General features: G+C 38.4%; 1 protein-coding gene across 7 annotated transcripts in view; it reads left to right on the forward strand.

Moving 5' to 3' along the window:
- NAA16 (N-alpha-acetyltransferase 16, NatA auxiliary subunit) overlaps positions 1-25,796 on the forward strand; it is a 74,920-nt gene that overhangs the window by 4,982 nt on the left and 44,142 nt on the right. For 3 of the 7 annotated variants that reach the window (XM_074859568.1, XM_074859567.1, XM_074859569.1), the window contains exons 2-6: positions 9,881-9,965; positions 12,186-12,290; positions 16,985-17,142; positions 18,262-18,396; positions 24,346-24,499. In XM_074859568.1, the coding sequence (XP_074715669.1) occupies positions 9,929-9,965; positions 12,186-12,290; positions 16,985-17,142; positions 18,262-18,396; positions 24,346-24,499 (589 nt within the window). In that variant the 5' untranslated portion in view covers positions 9,881-9,928. Of the gene's footprint in view, positions 1-9,879; positions 9,966-10,142; positions 10,217-12,185; positions 12,291-12,870; positions 17,143-18,261; positions 18,397-24,345; positions 24,500-25,796 lie in introns of those variants that run through there. The other 4 variants (XM_074859570.1, XM_074859572.1, XM_074859571.1 and 1 more) reach the window with 4 other exon arrangements.

Consider the following 25,796-nt stretch of genomic DNA (forward strand, 5'->3'; position numbering starts at 1 on the left):
AGGAAATCTTAGCAATTATCTCAAGTGCCCTATCTCTGAGGAGTTGTTCAGCTTCTCTGTAGTGTCCTTTTTTTCCCCTGACTGTGACAATCTTAATAGATTTCATCTTTGATAAAAGATAAATATGCAAGTGTTTGTAGACTTAATTCTTATTCATAATAGTCTAAAAGTTTTTTCATTTTATTTAATAATAAAAGATTATAAGCATGCAAATAGTCAGTCTCCTAGTAATGATATGGGGGAGTTACCAAACTATTAAACTCAATGCTTGGAAAGGAATGATGCTGTGCTAATTAATGTCTCCCAAATGAGATGAATAATATAGCTGAGGTAGGCATTGTAATTGTACTGGAGTAGTGGATGTTTGGAGTATCTGTTAAAGATTCCTTCCTTTGAAGATAGGAGCTGTCAGTAAAAATCTTCTGGTGTAACTAATAAGACTGATTTGTGATGTGACTGTTACTTGTGCTGCTAAGGAGGGACAGCATAGGAAGAGTGTAGGCTATTTCCTCAATACTGACTTTCAAAAGAGTGGTGAGGATGCCTGGCCAGCCGCAGACCACTGAAATAACAGAATTGTGGAGGATAGACAATAGACTAATGATAAGTAAGACTTTCATATGGGGAAAATCATGCTTCACAATTGTAAGTGACTTGAGGCAGTCTGATTAGGAGAAGACTTTGTCCCAAATAAATATACATGTTTTAATTTCTCAAAAGGAGTTTGTAAATGTTGTCGTGAAAGGCTCATAAAGCAGGCTTCCATGGAATGGTGCTGGTTGTTATTCACTCTGGACTTTTTTTTTTTTACAGAAAGCTCCTGTATGAATAAATGGTAACTAACTCTTCAGACTTAAGTCCCATTGTGTTTTGTGCTGGAACATTTTCTTAATTGCCTGTGGTTGTATCGAACAGAGCAAGTGATGAATAGCAAGAAGAGTTCAGTTGTACTAAGCTGTTCATGGCACAAGAAGTGAAGGCCACCTGTAAACGTGCAGATGAATCTTAGACTTGGAAATCCTAATTTGGAGTACACCTAGTAGGGGCTGTGAGCTGGATTGCCCTTAAGATTTGAGATTTTTATGTATTTTTGAGGTTCTGTTGAAACAATTTCCTTGTGCAGTAGTTAAAAGCTAGTGAATCCTGGGAAAAGAAAAATGCTATTAGACCACTGCTGTGGCTGTTTCCCTTGGTCCTGCCCCCTCAGAAGAAGGATGCAAGTATGAAATGACCTTCTTGAATGAGAAATAACTTAATAGAAGTTCTGAAGTTATGAACAATCTGGAGAATTAGGGACTTACCTGTTTTCAAGCTATCATGCCTAGTTTTCAGTTTGCTACAAATTGTGGCTGCAAAGTAGCAGACTCCAAACAAGTTCTTAACAAAAATGTAGTTAAACTGTAGGACCCTTTGCTGCAAGATGTAGTAGCTATGAAAAGTTTTAGGCACTTAAGGATGTGTGTGTGGGGGAAGCCCTTTACTTTTTTGTGTGTATGAAGATCTACCCTTTGGCTCAGAGGACTGGTGAGGTACAAATAACCGAAGGCTGAGAACATTCTGGTGAGAACTGTAATGATGCTAGTCTTACTCATAAGCCTCTCCCTATGCATCTAACACTTGTATCCTATCTCTGGTGGCCTGTACCAGGTGGGTTTGATCTCTCTGGCCTCATGAGTTATGATTCATGCAACTTTTTTGTCCCAATGACTGTGAAATCTTTTACAGAATGTTGAGATGAAGTTTTTGTTGAAGGCTTGCATTGATAATTGACTTGAACTGGCTTTAAAGTTACGTTTTTAGACATCTTTTTAAAGCCTGAGATTGTGTGTGTGTATCAGGTTTCACAGAACAGTGCTGATGTTGATAGTTTTATTTGCTTAACTGCTCACAGATGCAGTTCCACTGGCTTGTGGAGCACCTGCTCAGTCTGAGTTCTTGCTAGGCAAATTTCAGTTTCATCTCAGGAGATGTGGCAGATTGGTCTCTTCTGTACCTCTACACTAAGTGTAGTTTAGAAACTAGTTGAAAATGTATGATGAGGCTATGACTTGTCTAACTTCTAGTGTGTTGCTGTTGTAGTTACTGCTTTGCAGAGGCATCCATGTGTTCATAAATGGTAGAGAATTCTACTAACTCAAAGAGTGAAAAAGTTACAGATGCTAAGTACTTGTAAGCAAGAGCTCTTTCTACTGCATGTTCTTTTGTTTCTGCCTCTTCAAAGCAAAGGATATTCTAGGGATTCAAGTTGTATTGAGTGTGTGTGCACAGCGTGATACTAGACTAGGTCTTAATTTAAGGCAAGCTTTCTAATAATGAGCTTCCTCCTTTAAAAGAGGTGTAGTTTATAGGGCTGTTAAAGATGTCTCTGATAACAAATGTTGAAACAACATTCTCTTACCACATGTGTTTTTTCTGGTAATAGGTACAATATCAGTTTTATTCTGCCAATAATATAGAATACAAACAGCAGTGATTACAACTGTTACTGTACAGAATGCAGGTGGAAATGTTTTGTGTATTCTGTAGATTTTAACTTAAATAATTGAGAAGCTGGTTAAAGGAAGAAATGCTGTTGTATACAGAGAGTGAAGATAGTGAAAGCTTAGACATTACTGTGACATTAGTACTTTAATCAAAATGTTACCACTATATATGATGCTGGCTGTTTATTCTGTTGTATGTCACCATCTGTGGTCTGACTCGGCACTGTTCTGCATTGCCAGGTCCCCAGGTCTGGGGGAGAACTATGTGACCTGTCCATTTTGACAGTTGAAGCAGGCAAAGCTGGAGCTAGTTTATCTTTTAATTTCAGCTGATGAGGTTAACCACTCCTGCCAGCAGAGAGTAGGGGTGGCCATGCATATATGAAATAGCAGTAGGGCTTTGGGAAAGGATAGAAGAACATGTTGATACTCCAGAAGGGTTGTTTGGGGACTAGAAATCTAAGATGATGTGAAAGTGGGAAAGCGGTAATGCACTTTTTCCTTGGCCTCCATGAGCTGAAGCCCCTTCCAGCTGAACTTTTTTCCATAGTCTCAGACATCAGTAAACTGAAATCAGAGTGGAGAGGGGGTTGCTGTTTGGGGAACCTCATGCAAAGGTCCCTAGTCTCTCTGAAATTTAGTAGTATCATGATGCTTTCTTTACCTGTGTCAGTATTGCAAAGTATCCAAATATTTCATGATACAAGGAGCATTTCCAAGACAATGCTGAACTCTTTTGTGACTCATTCATATATCATTCAAACAAGATAGTGTTGTAACTTGCTGTCAAACTGGTAAATAATTTAGAATATTACTTGCTAGCATATTCTAACAGTATATACTGAGTTCTGCCTAAAATCTGACTAAGATATTTACATAACTAATTTCATCAGCTGCTGTGAGAAACCTAGATTGTCTGTTAGACACAGATGACAGTGTTTTAGAGATGTGCAATAAAACAAGGAAGGATTTTTTTAAAAGGTCCAAGTGTTAAATGCCAATTGAGAATACTGACAGTATGCTGATGTTCCTGTATTGATTGTGCCTGGTTTTGTTTAGAAATGTGTATTAATAATTTGAACAGCCCCTAAATACTTGTGAGAATGCTCCCAGGAAAAGTTGCTGATCAGAATTGCAGTCAGTGATAACTCTGAGGTGTTTTTATTACTGAACTTTATCTCCATTGTGGCTTGGACAGAATTCCAGGACAACTGACTTCCAACATTCTTTCCATAGGGCTTGATGTGTAAGCTTTGTCCTTTTTCTCTAGGCTCTAATGTTCCACATTTAGCTCTTCTGTTCCTTCTTTACCCAGCCATCCATCAGTGTTACACAGCAGACACACAGTTTAAAAAATTGAACATGTGAGCATGGAGAATATAATCTTAACATTTTGTTTAAATATATCCTAGGTGTTGTCAAAAAAAGTTTTGCGCCAAAATCTTGGCATCAAGAGAAAAGACACTACCTTGCAAGAAGAATGCAGAAACTGAGTGCTGAGCAAGCAGGATTATATGGAAGTACACTAGCAGGGAAGACTGATAAGCTTCATTAGAAGTTTAAGTTTGAAGCGTTTTTATTCAGCTACTTAGTTAAAACAGTTAAAATGCTTACTTCTCTTACTGGTGGTTCTGATGGTCCAGCATGTTTCTGGCAAGTCAGCCTATTGATGTGCAGACTAGGATTAATAGAATGTGGGCTGCACTGGTAGGATCTGAGAAAAGTGTTAAATTGTTGGCAGTGGTTTGGATTTAGCATTTGACAAGTTCTTATCAAGAGACAGCAAAACCAACTTCCAAATTGCAGTGTTGTTAAAGAAATTTGTACATAGAATCATAGAATAGTTTGAGTTGGAAGGGACCTTTAAAGGTCATCTAGTCCAACGCCCCTGCAGTGAGCAGGGACATCTTCAACTACATCAGGTTGCTCAGAGCCCCATCCAACCTGACCTTGAATGTTTTCAGGGTTGAGGCATCTACCACCTCTCTGGGCAACCCGTTCCAATGTTTCACCACTCTAATTATAGAAAATTACTTCCGTACATCTAGTTTAAATCTACCCTCTTTTAGTTTAAAACCATTACCCCTTGTCCTATTGCAACAGGCCCTACTAAGAAGTTTGTCCCCATCTTTCTTATAAGCCCCCTTTACACATGCTAGGACACATGGGAAATAAGGAGGTGATTGGTGGCAGCCAACATGGCTTCACCAAGGGGAAATCGTGCCTCAGAAATTTGGTGGCCTTCTACGATGGGGTTACAGCGTTAGTGGGTAAGGGAAGAGCAGCTGACATCATCTACCTGGACTTGTGCAAAGCATTTGACACTGTCCTGCATGACATCCTTGTCCCTAAATTGGAGAGACATGGGGTTGATGGAGGGACCACTCGGTGCATAAGGAATTGGCTGGGTGGTCACACTGAGGTCAACGGCTCAATGCCCAGGTGGAGAGCTGTGATGAGTGGTGTTCCTCTGGGGTCAGTATTAGGACTGGTGCTGTTCTGCATCTCTGGAGACATGGACAGTGGGATTGAGTGCACCCTCAGCAAGTTTGCCAATGACACCAAGCTGTGTGGTGTGATCAACACACTGGAGGTAAGGGATGTGCTATCCAGAGGGACCTTGACAGTCTTGAGAAGTGGGCCTGTGCAAACCCTCCTCATGAAGTTCAACAAGGCCAAGTACAAGGTCCTGCACATGGATTAGGGCAATCCCAAACACAAATACAGGCTGGGTGGATTGAGAGCAGTCCTGCGGAGAACTACTTGGGAGTAGTAGTGGATGGAAAAGTGAATATGGGCCAGCAATTTGTGCTTGCAGCCCAGAAAGCCAACTTATCCTGGGCCACATCAAGAGAAGCATGACCAGCAGGTTGAGGGAGGTGATTCTCTCCCGCTGCTCTTGTGAGACCCCACCTGGAGTACTGTGTTCAGCTCAGGGACCCCCAGCATAAGAAGGACATGGACCTGTGGGAGCAGGTACAGAGGAAGCCATGAAGATGATGAGGGGCCCGGAGACACCTGCCCTACAAGAACAGGCTGAGAGTGTTGGGGTTGTTCATCCTGGAGAAGAGAAGGCTCCAGGGAGACCTTATAGTGGCCTTCTAGTATTTACAGGGGGCCTACAGGAAAGATGGGTAGGGACTCTTTTATCAGGGAGTGTAGTGATGAGATGAGGGGTAACAGTTTTGAACTGAAAGAGGGTAGATTTGCATTAGATATAAGAAATTCTTTCCTGTGAGGTTGGTGAGACACTGGAATGAGTTGCCCAAAGAAGCTGTGGCTGCCCCCTCCCTGGCAGTGTTCAAGGCCAGGTTGGACGGGGCTTTGAGCAACCTGACCTAGTGGAAGGTGTCCCCGCCCATGGCAGGGGGGTTGGAACTAGATGATCTTTAAGGTCATTTCCAACCCAAACCATTCTATGATTCTGTTCTATGAAGAACCAGACATGAGATTAGTCAGTGTGTCTCATTTGGGTTGAACTTTGCTGCAGCTGTGTTACAGCCACAGACCATCTTAACTTACAACTATTGAAACATTGAAGTTGATCAAGGAAGCCTGGTTGCTATGCTTGACACTGCTATTTGGTTTGATGTGGTATGTGTCCTCATTCTTTGAATGGGATACTGCATTTTATTTGGCCTTTGTGTGAAAATGGTTATATGTCCCTTCAGTACATTCAGAGACACTAGGGACAGGGAGTGAGGAAGAGAATTCGTTGCTGCAACTGCAGTCTCTTTGAGTAGCCAGTTCAGATTTTTTGTTATATGGCTTCTCAGAAGTGAGTGTACTGTCTGAGGGCCATAGTGAGATGATGTTGAGCCATTAAATTGCTGATCTGTGTATTAAACTGTCTTCTGTATGTGAAAAATGTATCAGTTCTCTCAATAAAAGATGTTTAAGTGACAAATGCTTTGTCTAGGGAGGTGTAGTCTGTAAAAGCATCCCTTTACTAACCTGATGTTGCAAGTAGTTAAACATAACTTATATGTAAATGGTTTATGGGATTGAGTAGTGATGCATGAAATCCTTCTAAGTAATGTTAGCTAGCCATTCATATCCCTGATTCTGTTGGTATTTAGTAGTGGAAGGGGTTTTGTCTGATCAAAGGCTGAAAGGGTTTTAGTCTCTATTTTTTTCTATCATGACATTTTTCTAAAAAATTAGAATTTGTGAATGGCAGTTCCTTAAGTAGAAGCAGCAAAGCACTGTAATGTAGAATTAAAGTCTCCTTTTGCTCTTCAATCGTGTATCCTTGTTACTAGTATTTTCTACCCTTACAGTTACTTCCTAGATGCTGTGCCCATCTGACCTCTGTGTAGAAGCACATGATACTTAACCTGAAAGTGCATAAAATTATGTCTAGTTTAATTGTATGGCAAAGTCTACAAATAGATTATATCTTTGAGTTAATGTTGAAAAAGGGAATGAACCAGAATGGGATGTTTGCCAGAGGAGGTAACATCCTTCCAGGAACATCTGGTAGCAGAAGTTCTGGATAACATTTTGGTCTTGCCAAAGTCTCCCCCTGAGGTTTCAAGTGTGTAAACCATTCATGATTTGGCTTTAGTTTTAGCAGGAAATTATTGCCATAAAAGGGTGATGGGGAACCTCACATTAAGCACAACATACAAGGCTGTTTAAAAAACTAAAACAACCCAGCATATTTGGCTTGAACTTTTAATGTACCAAAGACATGATGCAATGGGACAGATAGTAATGATCGGATTTCAGCTGTATTTGTCCCAATTAGTACAAAACTCGAATACATAATGGAGACATCAGGTTCCTCAATTATGAAATTCCCATTTGTACTATAAAATGTGATGGTATCATATGTTATCAAACATTGGTCTCCTGTAAAGAAGTTACAGGTAGAGCATGGTGTGTTCATTCACAGTTTTTGGACAGACAGAAGTTTTAAAGCAGTCCATTCATGAAGTTTGGGTGTTCTAAAGCCCCAGGCTTGTCCATGTAACTGAACCTGTAAGCCTTTCAGTATATCTATGTTGTTGATGAGTCAATCTGTATTGCTGAGCAAAGTACTTTTATATTGGTATATGTTTAAGCCAATATATTGGTGTAATTACATAACTATTTACAAATGCATGTGTGTGTATGTATTTGGAGGGAGTGGGGCAGGTTAGTCAGTCATGTTTTGACTAACCACCAAGGCTTGTCCCATAAGCAGTAGAATTGTATAAAGCTGTGTTTGATACAAATTCATCATGTTTTTGTAGTCAGCCCTTCTTTTGTCTAGTAACTAGCAGCTGGGCAAGAAATGCTGTGGTTTGTGTCTGATTTTGAGCTAACCTGTTCATTGGCAAGTACAAGTATGCTTGTTGTCTATCAGCAAGCCAAACAACTGTGAATGTTGAACTTGTGTTTCTTGCTGTGGAGAGCATCTACTTCTCTCTTCGTTCGTTGGCCTTTGGAAAATGTGATACTGTTTGTTCTTCAAAAATCTCAAATTTGCCTATAATTATCTAAGTTCAGTTCTTATTCTAGCTCTGAGACTGAACTCTATAGGATAAGAATGTCAGAAAAAGAATAATAGATATGATTTCCTCAAGTAGTTAATCTGTTTTAAGTGCAAACTTGACTCAAGTAGCTTGTGTTCTATGGTTAAGCATTGCTGTATATTTGGAGTTTCACTCAAGATTCCAAGAGTTGTAGAACTGTTGATGAATGTTCACTCACTATTCTACTTTTTTAGGCATATTTAGAGCATGGTTGGTATTCTCTTATGATTCTTTAAAAATGATACTAAGCATCTTCTGTTAAGAAGGAAGAAAATAGATGAATAGGAGAATTTTGACCTTCCCCTAGAGGAGACCAAGTTTTGCTGCAACCTGGCTTGTCTCAGATAGAGATGTGGAAGCTAGTTCTCAGTTGGAAATTCTCAAGTCCTTTTTGTTGCTGTTGCTTAAATGTTAATTGCCATAAGTGCAACTGTTTGCCTCTGATGGGAACTTCCTGGCCATCCTGCCAGAAGTCAGCCAGGCAGAGCAACCTGATCTCATATCAAGGTTAGCTCTCCTTTGTTTTGAGGGGTGATTTAGGTGACCTCCAAAGGTTCCTGCTGACCTAAATTATTCTATGATTAAGTCTCCAATTAATCATGGTTAACTGCAAATGTCTTGAGTTTCAGGCAACAAAGACTTAAAAACTGCAGTTAAGCCCTTTCCAACAGCCTGCAGGAGTACCCTTGTTTTGGCACCTTAGCCAGTTACCCAGAAGTGAATAGAGGCATGTTTCTGTATTGCTTGTGTCCTGGGAAGCAATGTGATGTGTTATGACTGCAAAGGAGTTACTACACTCCGCATTGATTTAAGAGGTTTTTTACCTCCATCCTGGAAGACTGATGGAATGGGAGTGATCTATGAAAGACAGTTAAAGTACTCTAGCACAGAATTGGAATGACATAGTTTCTCCCTAGAATAACTGTCTAAATTACAGCAGGACAATGCACCTTATTAACTGAAAATGGTGCCATGTTAAGCCTGTTTTGTTTTTTCTTCAAGTTAAGAAGCTTAAATGACCTTAAATCACTTTCAAGCTTACTGATACAAGCATGCCTGTAACTGGCTTAAATAAATTTGTTTTAAAGTGATCAATAAAAGATTTAAATTACTGAGACCTTACTGACTTACTAACATCAGGTAATATATTTCAAAAGAAGAAAAGGGACTGAGGTTCACGTGTCCTGTTTTTTTAACTTGTGCTCCCCCAGTTGAACCATATTGTTTGCCAGTCTACCTAGTGATTAGGTAAATGGTACCCTAAATAAATCTAAAAGTAGCCCTTAGTTGTACTATTGCAGCTAGAAATTAGATTTTTTTTTTTAATACCCAGCTAAATTCTTCCTCCCCAAATGTCTGTATATAGACTTTTGAGGTTACATTAGATCTATCCTGATTCATGGTTTCTTCCTCCCAGAAGTCTACGTTGGCAACAAGGAAATTCTTCTGTCTGAGACTTCTTACTTTGCGAGGTCACTAGGCCAGGAAAATGAGATGTTGAAAGAAGTGTCTAGAATCTTTAAGACTAACTCTTTTCAAAAGTTCTGTTGAGTCAAGGTTTCTATTTTGTGTGTCTATTTTAAGAATTTCTGAATCAAAGTAGACATTCCTGCTTGCCTTTCCTATTTCTGTTGAAAAAGAATTACTAACATTTTATACAAAGGAGACCATGAGGTAGAGCATTGGCTGCATGTAAATGAAGGCAGATACTGTTCTGAATGCTGAAAAAGTCAATGTAATATGGAGTCATATTCAACTAGAGCTTGTTAGTGATCTGATTATCGTACCTTGCTGAAAGAACTACTGCATTTGTAATAGTATGTTAAGGTGCTCTGTTTTTAAATGCATTTCAGTGATTGTATTCTGCCTTTCTTTCAGAAATGTTACGAACAAAAACAGTACAAAAATGGACTCAAGTTCTGCAAGATGATCCTCTCTAACCCGAAATTCGCTGAACATGGAGGTAACTGCAGATTCAAAAGACTTTTTTTCCCTCCTGTTGTGATCGTAAATGTATAATTAGTCTATTCCATACTGTTGGGAAAGAAAGGAGCCTGTTGCTGAGTGATTCTGTCCTTATGAGTGAATAATTGCTCTGGATTTTTAGTCTTTGTGCATTCAGACCAAGTTTCCACCGCAGCTCAGTCACTCCTGTGCGGTGGGATGATGAAGATCAAAATATATGGTGGAAGCACACTTCAGTGAAGCTTCCAAGTAAGTTGCCCTTTCTAGGTTTCTGGGTCGGAATGCTAGTGTGGGTTTTTCTTACATTCCTATTTAATAGCAAGCCATCTTTTTTTGAATATTACATGAGGTATTCTGCCTTCTTGCGGTTTTTGTCAAGTTCATACTCTTAAATTTTTTGTACTGCATACCAAATTGCTGCTTATAAGGAGCAAAGTTAAGTGTGATACTGTTCTGCTAAGACTTGAAGCTAAAGACAAAATCTGGAGATCCTGTTCTGATAAATATTTCAGGAAATGGGGCAGCAAAATGTTGCTTCTATTTACATCTGTCAGAACTTAATCTTCAATAAAATGTTCTAGTCTTATGTATTACAGGGTTTGTTGCATGGTTCAGCCAATCGTTTCTTCTGATACTGTGCATTTTTCTTGTCTGCTGCTGAAGCAACCTAACACTTAGTGTGCATGTACTGTGTCGGTAAAATTATTTTCCTCTTTGACATTGTCAGATTTTGGCAAAATGTTCACCTAATCCTTTTCATGCTTCCATCAGTGTCTGTTGTTTCTTCCTTGTCTTCATTACTTCCCTAGAAGAAAAAAAGTACAGTTTTCTTGTTGCTGAAAAGCTCGTGTGGCTTGTCCAGCTCCGACCTAATGCATTTGTCTCTACTAGCACTTGTGTTTTATAACATCTCAGTATACATCTGTCTTTTCTGCTCTTGCTGCCTCTTAAACTTTTCCAGGACAACTAGCTGACTTGGCAGTCCACATACTTCTTGGGCTCTGAGCCACTAATGGCTTTGAAGCTTGGGAGCAAAGCCTGGAACGAACAGCTGAAGCAGAACTAAGCCAATGAAATGATCTGATGGGAAGCTGTACTGTTGTCACACTTAGCTTCAGAGACAAGGAATTTGAAAAATTTAGTGAGAAGGTGGCAAATAGGTGGATTGTTGTGGCTGGACAGTTAACTCCCTTGTGTGGAAAGGTAGGAGTAGCTTGCCCTCCTTCCTGCTGTGGGGATAATCTTTTTCAAGCTCAGGTAGCTTGAAAACGTATTTGGAACGTATCATTCTAGCTTTCTTTGTTCTTACAGTATGGATGTAGGACAACAAAACAAAAACCTTGGCTCATTTTAATCATCATTCACTTTAGGTGTACTTTTACAGAAAAAGGTGTTAAAGAGGTCTATCAATGTAACTTCAAGCTGCTGTTATGACTGACCTTGAGATGATGGGCTGTTGCCATTAATACTGGGGAAAAGGTTGCAATTGGAGGAAAAACAGAGTACTATGGTGAAAATGTGACTAACCTGGCAGGGGCCAAAACTGAGTGGTTTTATTTAGCAAAGAAACCTGAAATAAGAATCTGGAAGAGCTTTCAGGCGCAGAGCCTGCATTACATGCAACTTGTTTCCCACAGTGTTACTTGAAGAATGGGAGAAGAGGGGAGCAATGGTTGTATCAATGTATTATTTGGAATCTTGTGCCTCTCAATGTTGATTAAAATGTTACTACTTTGAGAAGGTGTCTTACCCCCAAGATACTGTAGCAGGAAATATGCTCCTCTTAATTAATGCTTTGTAAGCAACCTGTAATAGTGGAGCTGACTGAGAGAGATATGTTTCTTATGGTATAACAAAACCTAATGATTTTTTACTTGTTCTTCCTTCCTGGAACTTCTAACACACACTGAGCAGCTCTCTAAATATGCTTTAGCTTATTGTTAACTCCCTTAAAGCCAGTGAAGTGTATTTTTTAATTAATAAAGCTTGTGTTGTCTGTGTTCATCACATCTGTATGATGCTCTGCAGTGGTCTTTAAGACTAATTTCAAGAAAGGAAATTCTTCCATATGACAGTCTTCAGCTGTGCTAGGCTGCTATAGTGATCTAAATTTATCATTTAATGGGGAACTTCACTGTGTAACAACTTCAAAGGATATCTGCGCTGTGAAACTGGCATGTGGGAAGTCAGAAATATAAGTATATGATATTTCTTACAGAGACGCTTGCGATGAAAGGACTGACCTTGAACTGCTTAGGGAAGAAGGAAGAAGCATATGAATTTGTTCGTAAAGGACTTCGTAATGATGTAAAGAGTCATGTCTGTATCCTTTGTAATACAAAACCTGATATTTTTGTTATGAGTTTTCACTCCTGCATGTATGACTTTTTTTTTGCTACATCAGTACATACTTTTGAAGTACATAATGTGGTCTGTATTAAAAGAAGTCTAAAAATGTGGTCTTGTGGTTTAACTCCATCCAGCAACTAAGCACCATGCAGCTGCTTGCTCACTCCTCCCCCTTCCCAGTGGGACGGGGAGAAGAATTGGAAAAAAACCAACTTGTGGGTTGAGATAACAGTTTAACTAAAAGTATAATAGAATAACAATAAAATGTAATTATAATGTTTGTAATGAAAAGGAATATAACAAAAAATAGTAAAAGCCAAAAACAAGTGGTGCACAATACAGTTGCTCACCACTTGCTGACCAATGGCCAAGCAATGATCCACCCTTCCTGGCCAACTCCCCATAGTTTATGTACTGAGCATAATGTCCTATGCTACAGAATATCCCTTTGGCTAGTTTGGGTCAGCTGTGCTAGCCATGCCCCCTCCCAGCTTCTTGTGCACCTGCTTGCTGGCAGAGCATGGGAATTTGAAAAATCCTTAACTTAGGACAAGCACTACTTAGCAACAACTAAAATATCGGTGTATTATAAACAGGATTCTCATACTGAATCCAAAACCCAGCACTGTACCAGCTTCTAGGAAGAAAATTAACTCTATCCCAGCTGAAACCAGGACAGGTTTGTACAGTGAATATTAATTGGTAATCAAATACTTCAAATAAGGTTTTGTTTTATTTTGTACAATTTCACAGAATATTTAAGAAAAATGCCTTTTACATTTATCTCTTAGGAAAAGACCATCTATGCTGTTTATTTCGGCAGAGAATAGGTATGGCTTGTAAAAATCTGGACTTTTCTGAAGTTTTCTTCTCTCTTAAAAAGGTAAAAGAAACCCAGTCTAGAGGTGCTATGAAAAACACCTATTTTGCCATTAAATTTTAGATAATGGTTTAGGTCTAGTGGCTTGACAAGTGTTGCTCTGTTCTAAGCTTGTCTTCCAAAAGTTTATACCTGTGAAATACTTAATAGCTACCCAAGACCTTTGGGATAAGCCACAGATAGGAGGCTACTTCAGATTTGCACTGAATGCTTTACTTGTTTTGTATGCATTTGAGTTGTGTGTTATAAGTGGTAAATTTCCCATTAAATATTTAAGTTTTTAATATAAAAAAAATCTTCCTTTATCACAGGAAACGCTTTCTGATGGCAATCTAGTTAAGACAAAGGGATGGCTGTTTATACCATTCGTCTATTAAATGTCTAGGGAGCTTGAGGCTGGGAAAAATCTCTAAGTGTATGGAGGTTATCAGTTAGTAGAGGTGTACTGTAGAACAAACAAAGATAATCTGTACCTCCTTGATCTTAAAAGCTGACCACCTAAGGAATACCAAGGCAACTTTAATCTATATGTAAGAAGTCTTGCACCTTAAATCAGAAAGGAAAACAATCTGGGTGAGTAGAGAATTTTGGGGGGTTCTGACTCCTAAACAAAATTCCAGAGTGGGATTTATCAGCATCACTGATTCTTGTCTGTGATTCATGCTGACTCTTAAAACTGTCTAGAAGGCTTCCCTACAAAAGCTGGAGGGATCTGAGCATGTTCAGAGCTAATTTGGGGGGTGGGGTGGTCAAAGGGACCATCTTTCTGGACAAGTTTTAAAACAACATTTTTTTTCTTTTGGTTATGACTTTTAGTCGATTTTTATCACTGTTTTACTGACTTGTTGAACTTACCTTAAGACTACAAGGATTCTTGTTTTCTAAATTCAAAGAAAGTGTGAACGAATCTAAATCCTATTAAGCACAAATGTTTGGTTTTTTTAAGCTGCATCCACAGAGCTAGCTCTGACAAAGCAAGAAGTTCCGACTTTTTGCATTCAACTATGTATAGTTACAGCTCTACAGAGAATCCCCTAATCTATCTATGCAGAATTACTTCTCTAGTGAGCACAAGCTAGCTGATACTGAAGTAATTCCAGGCTAGACATCAGGTTTGTCACAGTACTTTCAGTTGGCATCTCTTGTTAAATTCTACAGAAATAACAGACCTCTTTTACCATACTTTAAGAACACCTGATGTGCTATCATAATGTCACTACCCAAGTATCTGAATCTCTCCTGATGGTGGGGCTCCAGTACATGGGGAGAGTCAAGACTAGGAGAATATATATATTCTAGTCCATGAGAAACTGAGATCTGAGGCTGAGCTTTTTAATAGAGGTTCCTTCTATATCCTTTGGAAAGGCTTGTGACTTGCTGTGAAGTGCTGATGAAAACTTGAAGGACTGTTGATCCTCGGTGCTACCTAAGCAAAACTTGGGAGGTTCTCCAAAATAATGTTTACATTTCCTGTTTTATATGAGCTTAATGCCTGTCACTTGGCTAGAAGGGAGAGGTGGACAGTAGCTAATAAAGTCACCTTGTTACAGTAGCTGGTTTTGAGGAGGTGCAATACATCCATGTGTTCTTATTGTAGTAACATTTGAAAGTGCTTTTGGTGTATTTTGTCATCTGTGCTTTTTATAAAGTACCTGGTAGAGGGTGTTGAAAATGTAGCTGGCCACTTCAGTGTTCTGACTTGTTAAAGGAGGAGTAGAAGACCTTAATTCTTCCGGGGTTCCCCATACTGAGATTTGGGGGAAAATGTCTGTTGTAAAATTGTTTAAAAACCTGGAAATTTTCTGGTCAAACTACAAATGAATTCTGACCCATTTTTGGTTATAACTTGAGTACTAGTCTGGTCAGAGATCTGTACTTACTTCAAGAGTAAATGTTTCAGGTAGTGGCATGTTATACTCAGGACACTGCAGGAACACAGGCAAGACTGCCCAGAGCTGTCAGCTATAATAAATAGGTGGCACTATGCTTTATTGGCTTGTATCAGCTGTTAAAATTTCTTATGTTTAGTCTTGACTATTGTACACACTTATTTCTGAATGGGTTAATGCTTTTTTTCATTTGATTGCTTGGTGAAGAGTATGATTTTTGAAAGATTAAACCAGATTCCCAATTCAATCCAGGCATGGTAATGATGCTTAATAAATTACTCAAAGCATCATCTTAGTCTGCACTGTTAAAGTGCACATAATTTCTTTTGGACTGAATTGTCTTTACTTCAGACAAGAATCTAAAATACCAGTAGTTCTGAGACAGGTATAGGAAGATGCTACATTTAACTTTGATCTATGTCCTGAATACTTGAACTCAAATAGGCAAGGGAGGATTTACAGAAAGAAGTGGCAGTATTAGACCAACTGCTGTAACTGTATCCAAAATAATTTTGTCCCCCTTTCCCGTTTAGTCTTAAATCATCATGGCAGCAATAGCAGCTCTCCTAGCAGTCTCAAAGATGCATGTGGAGTTGTGTGCTTCAGCTGACTGAAATTAATTTGGTGTTCCTGTAGAAATGTAAAACAGATTCTCTTGCTTCTGTATTAGAAATTTCCTTCAGACTTAATTCTCACAAGTCTTGTCTTTTGGGTGGAGACTTACATCTTCTGTTCTTGATAATTACAAACCTGATTTATATCTTCATGTTTAGAACTTCAGGATATGAGTCTTTGTAAGAAAGAGGGAACTTGGTTCTTTTTGATTAATTTGACCAGGTATAACACATTGAATTTTTTTATGTGTTTTATCAACTTTGAGATGCAAAGTTCAGAAATATCTGTATCTTTGGAGGGAACAGTTGCTTTTGTTTCAATTCAGTAGCATAAGAACTCTTAAATATTTTGTCTATTAGCACTGAGTTATTTGTGCCATCTTAATGGAAAGCAGGTGAAGGATGTGTATACCTCTCCCCAAGAGTTGCTGTGTTTTGCTGCTTCAGGGACACATGGGAGAGCAGCTTGAGAGAACTTTTGAGCCACTACTAATTTGAAAATCAAAATAAGCTCAGATTTACTACTGTGGGATATGCTGCCTCAATGAGGTACTAGTAACCTGGAGCAGTAAAAGGTAGATCATGTTAAGTAATCTTCCCTTCAATATGACTTTTTAAGACTGATGTAAACACACACAGTGTGATGCATTGCTGTGACATATGTTAGTTTCATGCTTTGAATTCGGAATCTTTCCAGAATGAAAAAGGATGCTTGTGAGACAAGTCTATTGAAATGGCACACTGCTGATGGAAATCTGAGATGCTGAGAATGTGACAAAGACTTTTGACGCACAGAAACGCTAAGATTTCCCTTTGTCAGTGAATAAAGCATAGCTCTGTGCTTGTCCCTTACTGTAAAATCTGGACACTAATTGAGGTTACAGATAGGCAAGTGAGGAAGAGTAGAACTTACCAATTGTATTGTTAGAATGAGACACTTCTAGGAGTAAGAACTGCTGCTCTAATTAAGGTAGTATGTTTTAAACAATGCATCTCTAGGAGTAACTCTTCTGGGTCTTGCGGAGTTTGGGTCATTTAGCCTGTGTAACAATACTTCTGGGGGCGGGTTATGAGTGTGATTTAACAGAAGATTTTTAAATGAGACTTTATTGCTTGTTTGGAAGCATTTAATATTTTAAAATATGTCAGTAAAGTCTGGCTGCAGTAATCAAACCTAAAAGGGTGCTGATCTTCAAGGAAGATACCAAGTTGTTTGGTCTGTAACACAGATGCACTTCAGTTACTTTGTGAAAATTGTGAATGTGTCTTCCTTAACATGCATTAGGTTGGCATGTCTATGGTCTTTTGCAACGTTCTGATAAGAAATACGATGAAGCAATCAAGTGTTACCGGAATGCGCTCAAACTAGATAAAGATAATCTACAAATCTTGAGAGATCTCTCTCTGTTGCAGATTCAGATGAGGGATTTAGAAGGATATAGAGTAAGTATTCTCTTTGAATTCCCATTTATTGCTGTTAGCATTCTCTTGTTATTCTATTCCATTGTTAAGTCTTTAATTGGTAGTAATTGTGTTGGTACTTTGCTGTTTCAGAAGTGTTTTAAGATCTTGTTTAGGAAAGCATGAAAATGTCGCAGCAGAGCTCCATATAATGTTCTCTCATACAACTAGAAATACAGTCATTCTATGCAATTTGACTTGTGGATTAGCTTGTAAAGCCCTAGTTCTCAACTTGTTTTTCACTAAAATAATGGAAATAAAAAGGCTAAGACTTTAAAGCTTAGCAAGTAGGAAGACTTACTGTGTTCTTGTGAAGTATTGCAAATGGTGTTTTGGGTGCGTATACTGAAGGTGCTTTTTGTGAGAGATAAACGATCACGTTTCTTCTAAGTATGTGGGAAACTTACCCCATGATGACTGATTTCTTGAATCCCAATGCTGATTTTATTATCTTAAAATTTGTCTAAAAACAGATTTAGTGTTTTCAAAGTGGTTAAACTGATTTGGCTGTGAAAGGGAAAATACCTGCTCCTCTTCCATCCTCTGTTCCATGTGCACTAGAGAACTAGATTGTGGGCTTCAGTATTAGTTGGCCTCTTTCACTGAGAATTTTGTATTTGCTAATGCAAGAGAAGGGAATAACTGACTTAAGGATATGATTTGACTCGGAAAGGGGGTGTGAGAAGTGCTGCAGCAGTGTAAGTATGAGGACCTTGTGCCTGGGCACGAGGAGGGTGAGACTGCTCTTCCAGTGGCGGTGAGCTCATGCTTTCTAATTGAAACCCCTCTCTGAGATTTCAAAGCTCCATCTTTGAAAATAATTTAGGCCCTTAGAGGTACACTTGAAAATGACACTTTTTGTGTCCCAACAAAGAGATTTTATGCTTTGTGCCATGACTTCTATATTTAGAATGTAGCCCCCAGACTTATGAGGTGGAAACATGCTGCTTTTCCCCATGCTGTTAGAATTTCAAAAATTGCCTAGGGCTTTAAAAGATCTTTTAAAATATTAGCCATGCTGGTGGTAAATAGTGATAAAGGTGGTGTAAGTCTTTTTTTTAACATCTCTGTTATTTTTAAATTGCTTTTCTTTTACTGAAGGAAACAAGATACCAGCTACTTCAACTGCGCCCCACGCAACGGGCTTCCTGGATTGGATATGCCATTGCATACCACTTACTAAAAGATTATGATATGGCCTTAAAACTACTTGAAGAGTTTAGGAAAACCCAACAGGTAAGATTTCCTATTATGGGAAGAGAACACTTTCTGTATGAGACAGAATCTGAGTAATTGGTTCTTCATAATTAGGAAGAACTAATTAGAAAGCAGTTAAGAATGACAAATAAATTTTATTTGTGGAGCTTTCTGCTTTGACTTCCGGGAGCTCCTGACTTCCAGGAGTTTAGCAGCTGATGAAAATTATGCAGGAGTACTTTTTTCCCCTTGCAGTAGGCTGTTAGGATTGAGGATATAAGGGTAGACTGATGTGAAGTAACTGAGTTACTTTAATTTTTGCGAGGCTTGTAGCTACAGAAAACCTGTGATGATCCTGTCCCTTTACAGCAGGTAAAACTTCAGAAAAATAGTTTAGTGTTGGATGTACTTGTTCACCCTTTCTCCTGTCACAGCTTGGATAACATTACGTCTCTACAAAGAATGTGAAAAGAGGCTTTTCCAGTGCTTTATATGCATCTGTATATTGTGCGCTTCAAATCAGTGCTTGATGTCAAAGTAGCATGAAAGCATAGCTGAAAATTCTTTGAGAAGATTTGGTGTTACTGAAACTTGTTGGAGTAAATCAAATGGTACGCTGCTGAAATCACTGAGTATAACCTTATTTGAGAGAGACCATTCCTTTGTTCCATTTTTGGTAATGCAGAGCTGTAAAGTCGGCATTAACAGAACAGAGCGGATGTGTTGATTATTCTGTAATATGGAAAGAAAGACCATGTTTATAGATGCATTCAGCTTGGAAGGTGTGGTGGAAGTATCATGTGCAGATAATAAGTTATTACCTGACCTATAGATAGTGATTTTATTTTTTTAAAGAAAAATCTCACATCCTTTCTGAGAACTGCATTTGAGATCTTACACAGCCAGAATGGGAATAACTGTAAGAAAGGAAATTAATAATTGCTAGGAGGGATCAGTGTTTGTGTTTTGATATGTATCATGGTCAAACTTGCAAGCCAGATATATACAGCTTGATATTTCAAAAGAGCTGTAACTTCAGAGTTGAATAAAAATGGAAAATAAGAAGTTTAAATGAGAATTGGATCGTCTTTTATGAGCATTTGACAGTCAAAAAGCCATGGTTCTCAAATGAGTCAGCAGAGCCCAATCTGAGTTCAGTGTAGAAATGATTGTTCAAATTAGAAAGAATATATAACAGATGGAAAAACTGCAAATGAAGTGTAAGAAATTGAGGTTCTTTCAAGGACTAAGGGCTTAACAGTTGTATTGGCCCCTTGGAGAGAATGGAAGTAGTGCTGCTAATGTTGTCTTTTCTAGAAGGTTGTATGTAAATATGCTTATTTGAGGGCAGTCATGATGATATACTCTTCAGTCTAGTGACCAAGCCAGATTTAAATACCATCTGCCATAGCTAAACATATTAAATCAGTTGAGTCTGCTGTGCAATTTATCACAATCTTAAATCTCACTCTAAAACAAAGAAATCCTATGAAGATCTCAAGCTCTGATGCCATTTTTTAGTAAAGCTGGAAGTATTTGGGAAATTTCCATAAATAGGAAAATGATTTGTACGTGAACAATGAGCTGTTTAACCGCTGGTTAGCATAATATCAGTTACAGGAAAATGGTGGAAAAGCTGGTTAAGCATTAAAGGACAAGAAATATGCTACAAATGTTGAACAATGTGACTTTACAGAAAATTAGTCCTGTCAAGCCTTTCCTCCTTTTTTGAGATTGGTAGAGACAGTTAAGTGGTATATTGTGTTTTCTCCCCTAGAACACTAAAAATAAGGATGATCACAATTAGTTTAATTTCTCTTGCAAATAGAAGGAGTCTTGTGCTTTGCTATGCTCACTCCCTGAGGAGTGAGTGTAGGCCTATGTAGAGCCCCAGGACCTGGAAGAGGGAATTGGTGTGCTGGGTACAGAACAGTCAGGAGAGCCCAAGTAAACTCACAGGTTGATTTTGCCACACTTCAGTTCTTCCACAGTAGTCCCCAAATGTACTTTTTGTGTGGTCTCTGGATATTTCACAGTCGTGCCCTTAAAATCGTTGAGTTCAGGATACTCCACTGATCTTTGAGGAGGTACGCTTCTTGCTTGCTTTACTTTCCAAGTCTCACCTCTTGCCCTGTACTTTGTATGCGCTCCAACTCAATAGATGAACTTTTGTGACTGACTTGATAGAATATTGTATGTGACACTGATAAAAAGGTGATGTTGTTCAAGGTTTAAAACGAGAGTCGAAAGACTGAAGGATTTCCAAATCACTGGTGAATGGGAATATTCAGCAAACTGATGTTTTCAACGAGTTTTATGGCAATCTGTATTAGGCCTGATACTGTCTACTGTTATTGTTAATGAACAAAAAAGTATGTAATGTGTTATGTAAAACGCTTCAGTCGCAATAATTGTTAACTAATGGTGATGTAGGGTGATCATATTCATTTACTTGGATTACTCAGGCAGCTCTGTCCATCCAGATGTGAATTAACACAGCCAAAATCAAGCAGTAAAACTAAGAAAAAGATCAAGGAACTGTCATTTTAGTGATTGTAGGTGAGTATCTGAAGATGCAGTATTACAAAATAATGGAGCTAATCTAGTTACAAGCTGTTGCCAAAACCAGTAGTCTGACTTTTTCCTGTGTGCTCCCACTGCTTCCTTGTGCAGCACTGGTTGACTCGTGGAGGGCTGGTTCAGGAAGCCAAAGTGACAGAAAAATAATCACACTTTTGAAGGATTGATTGGCTGAACTGAACAACTGTGAGGTGAGAGGGGAAAGAGGAAGGGGAATAATAGAGGGAAGTGAACTCCCTTTGTTGATCCAGACTGCAGTTAGATTGACTTAGCTTATTGTAAAATTGTCCCTCCGGGCAGACTTCTGGGTAAAAAGCAAAACACACCCTTATTTCAGAGAAGCAGCAGGGATTTTCTCTATAGAGCACTGATTACTGAGAGATCAAGACTTACTGATGACCCTGTTCTTAAAAAGCTAGAAAAAAAAGAACAACAGGGAAAGATAAGAGGACTGGAGAAAATGCTGTCTAGTGAAGGGCTGCCACTCTGTTTACTGTAAGCAGAAAAAAATCTAGGTGACTAGTACAGTTTAGATAGTGGTTTTGGGAAGAATGATAGCTAGGGAGATTGCTTAGTGGGGAAAACTAAAAGAACAAGTAGTGGCAGGAAGTTGAGCAACAAATTCAAATGATAAATCACTTTTTATCACTGACAGTTTCATTCTAATGACTAAGTTGTCATTGGAAACAGTGAGTTTTCTATCTTACTGTATCCAGACCAACATTGCCTGTCATCTGAAAGCTGTAAATTAGCCAGATGCACAATATTTCAGTTAAAACCAGGTTATGAGGTTGAATGCAGACATCATTGCAGGAAATAAAACAGCCTGTGCTGTCCATGTTAAATTAAATTATTTAAGAGTCACTTCAGAATTTAAATTTTGGGAACCGAGGTGTAAAACAACTATGCAATTTGTTTTACTGTTGTATGTCCCGTTTTTCCTTTCTTCTTTTCCAGAACAAAATTTTTATTCTTAATTTTTATTTTATTCCTAATTTCTGCATCAGGCCCACAATTACAGATATGGACAGAAAACCTCTGGAGTTTTGGGGGTCTGCTCTTAGGTATGTTTTGGCTGCATCTTGTCACATTCTTTCAGTGACAGTTATGCTAGGGCGTCTGTGGTTGTAAAGTTGGTTCTTTTTTTGGTCCAGGAGAGGACAAAATTTATTCTGAAACAGCAGAATTTAGTTCAAAAGAAAGTTGGACTTGTGCAAGAATCGTAACTCTTCTGGGGGGAGGGATTAGTAAAGATATATTGTGCAGCAATAACAATGATGTGGAAAAATTTTTTATGGAATATCTTGTTCTCTATTAGACAATCTGATTATTCAGATTAAGTACTGGGGTTATGAGATGCTTGCCTTATGATGAATTGTACATTAAGTCATCATTAACCTGATGAGATTTCAAAATATCTTTACAAATGAATTTTCCTTAAAACTTTTAAAAATAGCTTTTTAAATGGAGCAACAGTAAGCACAGTATCTTTCTGGTGGATTTGTCCTGTGTGTAAGAGGGAGTTAACTTGATATTTTTTTTTGACATTTCATAAGTTCTTTTGTTAGTCCTGCCAAGCCAGAAGAGCTATGGGAAGATTGATATGTTTCTTGTCTTTCATATACTTTTTTTTTAAGGGTTGTAGGGGTAATCAATGTTTTGAAGGCCTAAAACCAATTCCTGGTGTGTCAAAAAGCTGTACTACTTGTGGAATTTATATATGTGTATTCTATTGGAGGAGACGATATTTTTATGGGGGAAGTGAAGGAGAAAACTTAATGGCTCCTCTGCAGTTTGTTCTGTGGTATCACAGTAAGAGTAAGCAGGAAGACATGCTTAAATGCTTAACCCCTGTTGCATCTGTCAGTTCTGTGAAGCAGTGACTGCCAGTGTTTAATATGGATAAAAATTGAGTGAAGGTGGAAACAGAAATAGAGCTGCAGGTAGAAGAAATATACTTTAGGAAACAGGTAGGATTTCACACTACCTGCTGACTCTAGGTCAGCAGGTAGTCTAGTCTTGTTCCATTAGCCCTCATCTGCTACATGTTAACATGTCTTTCAGAGCATTTCTATCTAAAAGAACTTCCTTCTAAGAATTCACAGTACTAAGAGCATTTAAAGAGAAATGTTAAATGTCACAGAATTGATCTGTGCTGAGGGAAGGGCTGGAAGTAGTGGTTTAGCACAGGATTCTTTTAATATGAATGTCAGTTTAATCCAGTTTAACGTTTTAGTTTGTTGTTTATTAAATGACTTGGTTCTTTAAAGACAGAGGAAAAGCTTTACTTGGGGAAAAGAAATGTAATAGTAAACCATTTGGTGACCAGGGTGACTTCAAAGTGTTGCTTGCTCAGGAAGAAAAGTATGTAGTGTCATGGGAAAGAATCATTAACGTTTATCAAGCTCAGCTGCTTCTTAGCTATTTTTATTATTAAAAAAATCATGTTAGGCTATAACTGTCTCTCCTTCCATAATTTCTATTGAGGCAGTATATTTCACATAGTACATGCTTGTATAGATCTGCAGCACATTGTCTGCAGACTTCTGCATTTGGTCTCAAATTCTTGCAATTTACTTGTAATTGAAGTAGCTTCTGTGTATATTAGTGAAGAGCATTTAGTATTAAATAATTATTGTAACTCTGGCAGGACTTTTCATTGCCTAAATACACTTTAGGGAGTTATCCCTAGAAAGGAATACTTTTGAATGTCGCCCTGTTTCAGTGGCTTATGTATCACTGTAAGGTGGGACTAGTTCTACTATAGCCTGTAGACAAAAGTCCTAGGTATGCAATTGGCAGCAGACCTCAGACATAATTATCTGTTGCTTGAAAACACTCTTTGCATGCCTGTGCATTGTACCTTCTGGAGGATTGAAGTGTAGTACAGAGAATGCTTGGTTAGAGAAAAACAGTGTAAGTTTCCTGTCTGAAAAGTTCTAGTTGTCAAGCCGTAGCCAGTATTTGGGTGGTTCATTGCTCTTGGAAATAGTTTGATCCAGAATTTTTGGTATATTGGAAATGAGTGTTGTAATATCTTGTCAGTCTGCTACGGAACTTAGAACAAAATTGTTGTGGAGTACATGAGTCCTTCAGAAGGAAAAGATTACCAAGATATTTGCAAATTTTATTGAATTGTATGGGAGAAGACAGATTCTGTTTTTAATTAGCTTGCCACAGTGGTAGAGGAAAGAGAAATACAGGAGTTCTTTTAAACTGTTCTCTAACAAAGGATATCCTGAATGAATCTAATTTGATTGTGATTAATGTGAGTTTTATGTTTGAGTGTTTGGATGGGTATATAAATAGACCTGATATATTCTGTAGTCTGATTCTTGTGTACTGTAATACTGCATGCAGCTGAGGTACAGGTAAATGTTAACTAACCTATTGCTTTTTTCCCCCCAGATTCCTCCTAATAAAATAGATTATGAATATAGTGAGCTGATTTTATATCAAAATCAAGTGATGAGAGAGGCAGATCTATTTCAGGAGTCTTTAGAACATATAGAGACATATGAAAAGCAAATATGTGATAAATTAATAGTAGAAGAAATAAAAGGTAAGTCATTCTTCTTCCTTCAGCCAATTTTCTTCCAAACTTTTGCTACTGGCTTTCAGATATGATAAAGCAGTAAAAGAAAAAACATGTGACGTCTTTGATTTGAAACAATTACTGTATGGAAACTGGTAACACCAGATTCACAATTTTGTGCTCAAGTAACTTGTCCTGCCAAAGTGGATAGAGGATGCAGGTAGTTGAAGTTGGGTTGACACAGGAACAGAGGAGATCTCGGAGATTACTACATTGATTCATACTAGAGTAGCTTTCCATAAATCAAAGCTAGTATTAACCCAGTTCTAATCTCATGAGGAATACTGTTTGTGGTACAAATGCTTTTTAAAAAAATTTTGACTGAAGTATCAAATTCTGGTTTCATTCTTAAGCTTTCTAATGCACTTGTATTGCCCTACTTAAGTGAATAGCAAAGTTGACTTTTTTGGTTAAAAATAACCCACAAATGTTTTGTGGATTTGAAGTACTAATACTGAGTTTGGAATGGGTGCAGATATATAGTGTAATAGCACATATTCTTCAGCTGCTCCTTGCTTGCACAGTTGTGGTTGGTTGACCCTGGCCAGCAGGTAAGCCCCACACAGCTGCTGGCTCACTTCCCCCAGCTTCCATTGTCAGGACAGGAGAGAGAAAAGGAAGAGCAAAAGCAAGAAAACTTGTGCGTTGAGATAAAGACAGCTTGAGTGAAGGAAAAAACCTAAACCCAGATCCTCAAGTGATGCAAAGGCAGTCATTTGCCACCTCCCACAAGTAGACTGATGCTCACCAAGTCTCCAAGCAATGGCCACCTGCCTAAAGACTCCTTCCCCTCAATTTTTGTTACTAAGCATGACACTATATATGATGAAATATCTCTTTGGCCAGTTTCAGTCAGTTGTCCGGGTTGTGTCTGCACCCAGCTTACTGTCCATCCTGGCCTGCTTGCTGGGTTGCAGCGTGGAAGTAAAAAGAGAAAGCCTTGATGCTCTATAAGTACTACTTAACAGTAGCGAAAACATTGGTGCGTTATCAACATTTAGTCACAAATCCTGAAACACAGCACTGTAGAGGCTGCTGTGAAGAACATGAATTCCATGCAAGCTAGACTCAGTTGAACAATTTACGTAGTAGCAAACCAGTGTTGATTTAACCAGTTAAAAACTGGTTAGTTGGTGTGAAAAATATAGGTGTAGTTAAGTAAACAGCCTGGTAAAAAGTTACGTGGTTATGTGTTGGAGTTCTGGAAGGACAAGTTGCTTGTTTCTTTGATAATTACAATAGCTATTTTAAATACATCCAGATA

This window comes from Strix uralensis, chromosome 2 (assembly GCF_047716275.1).
Source record: "Strix uralensis isolate ZFMK-TIS-50842 chromosome 2, bStrUra1, whole genome shotgun sequence".
Taxonomy (NCBI): domain Eukaryota; kingdom Metazoa; phylum Chordata; class Aves; order Strigiformes; family Strigidae; genus Strix; species Strix uralensis.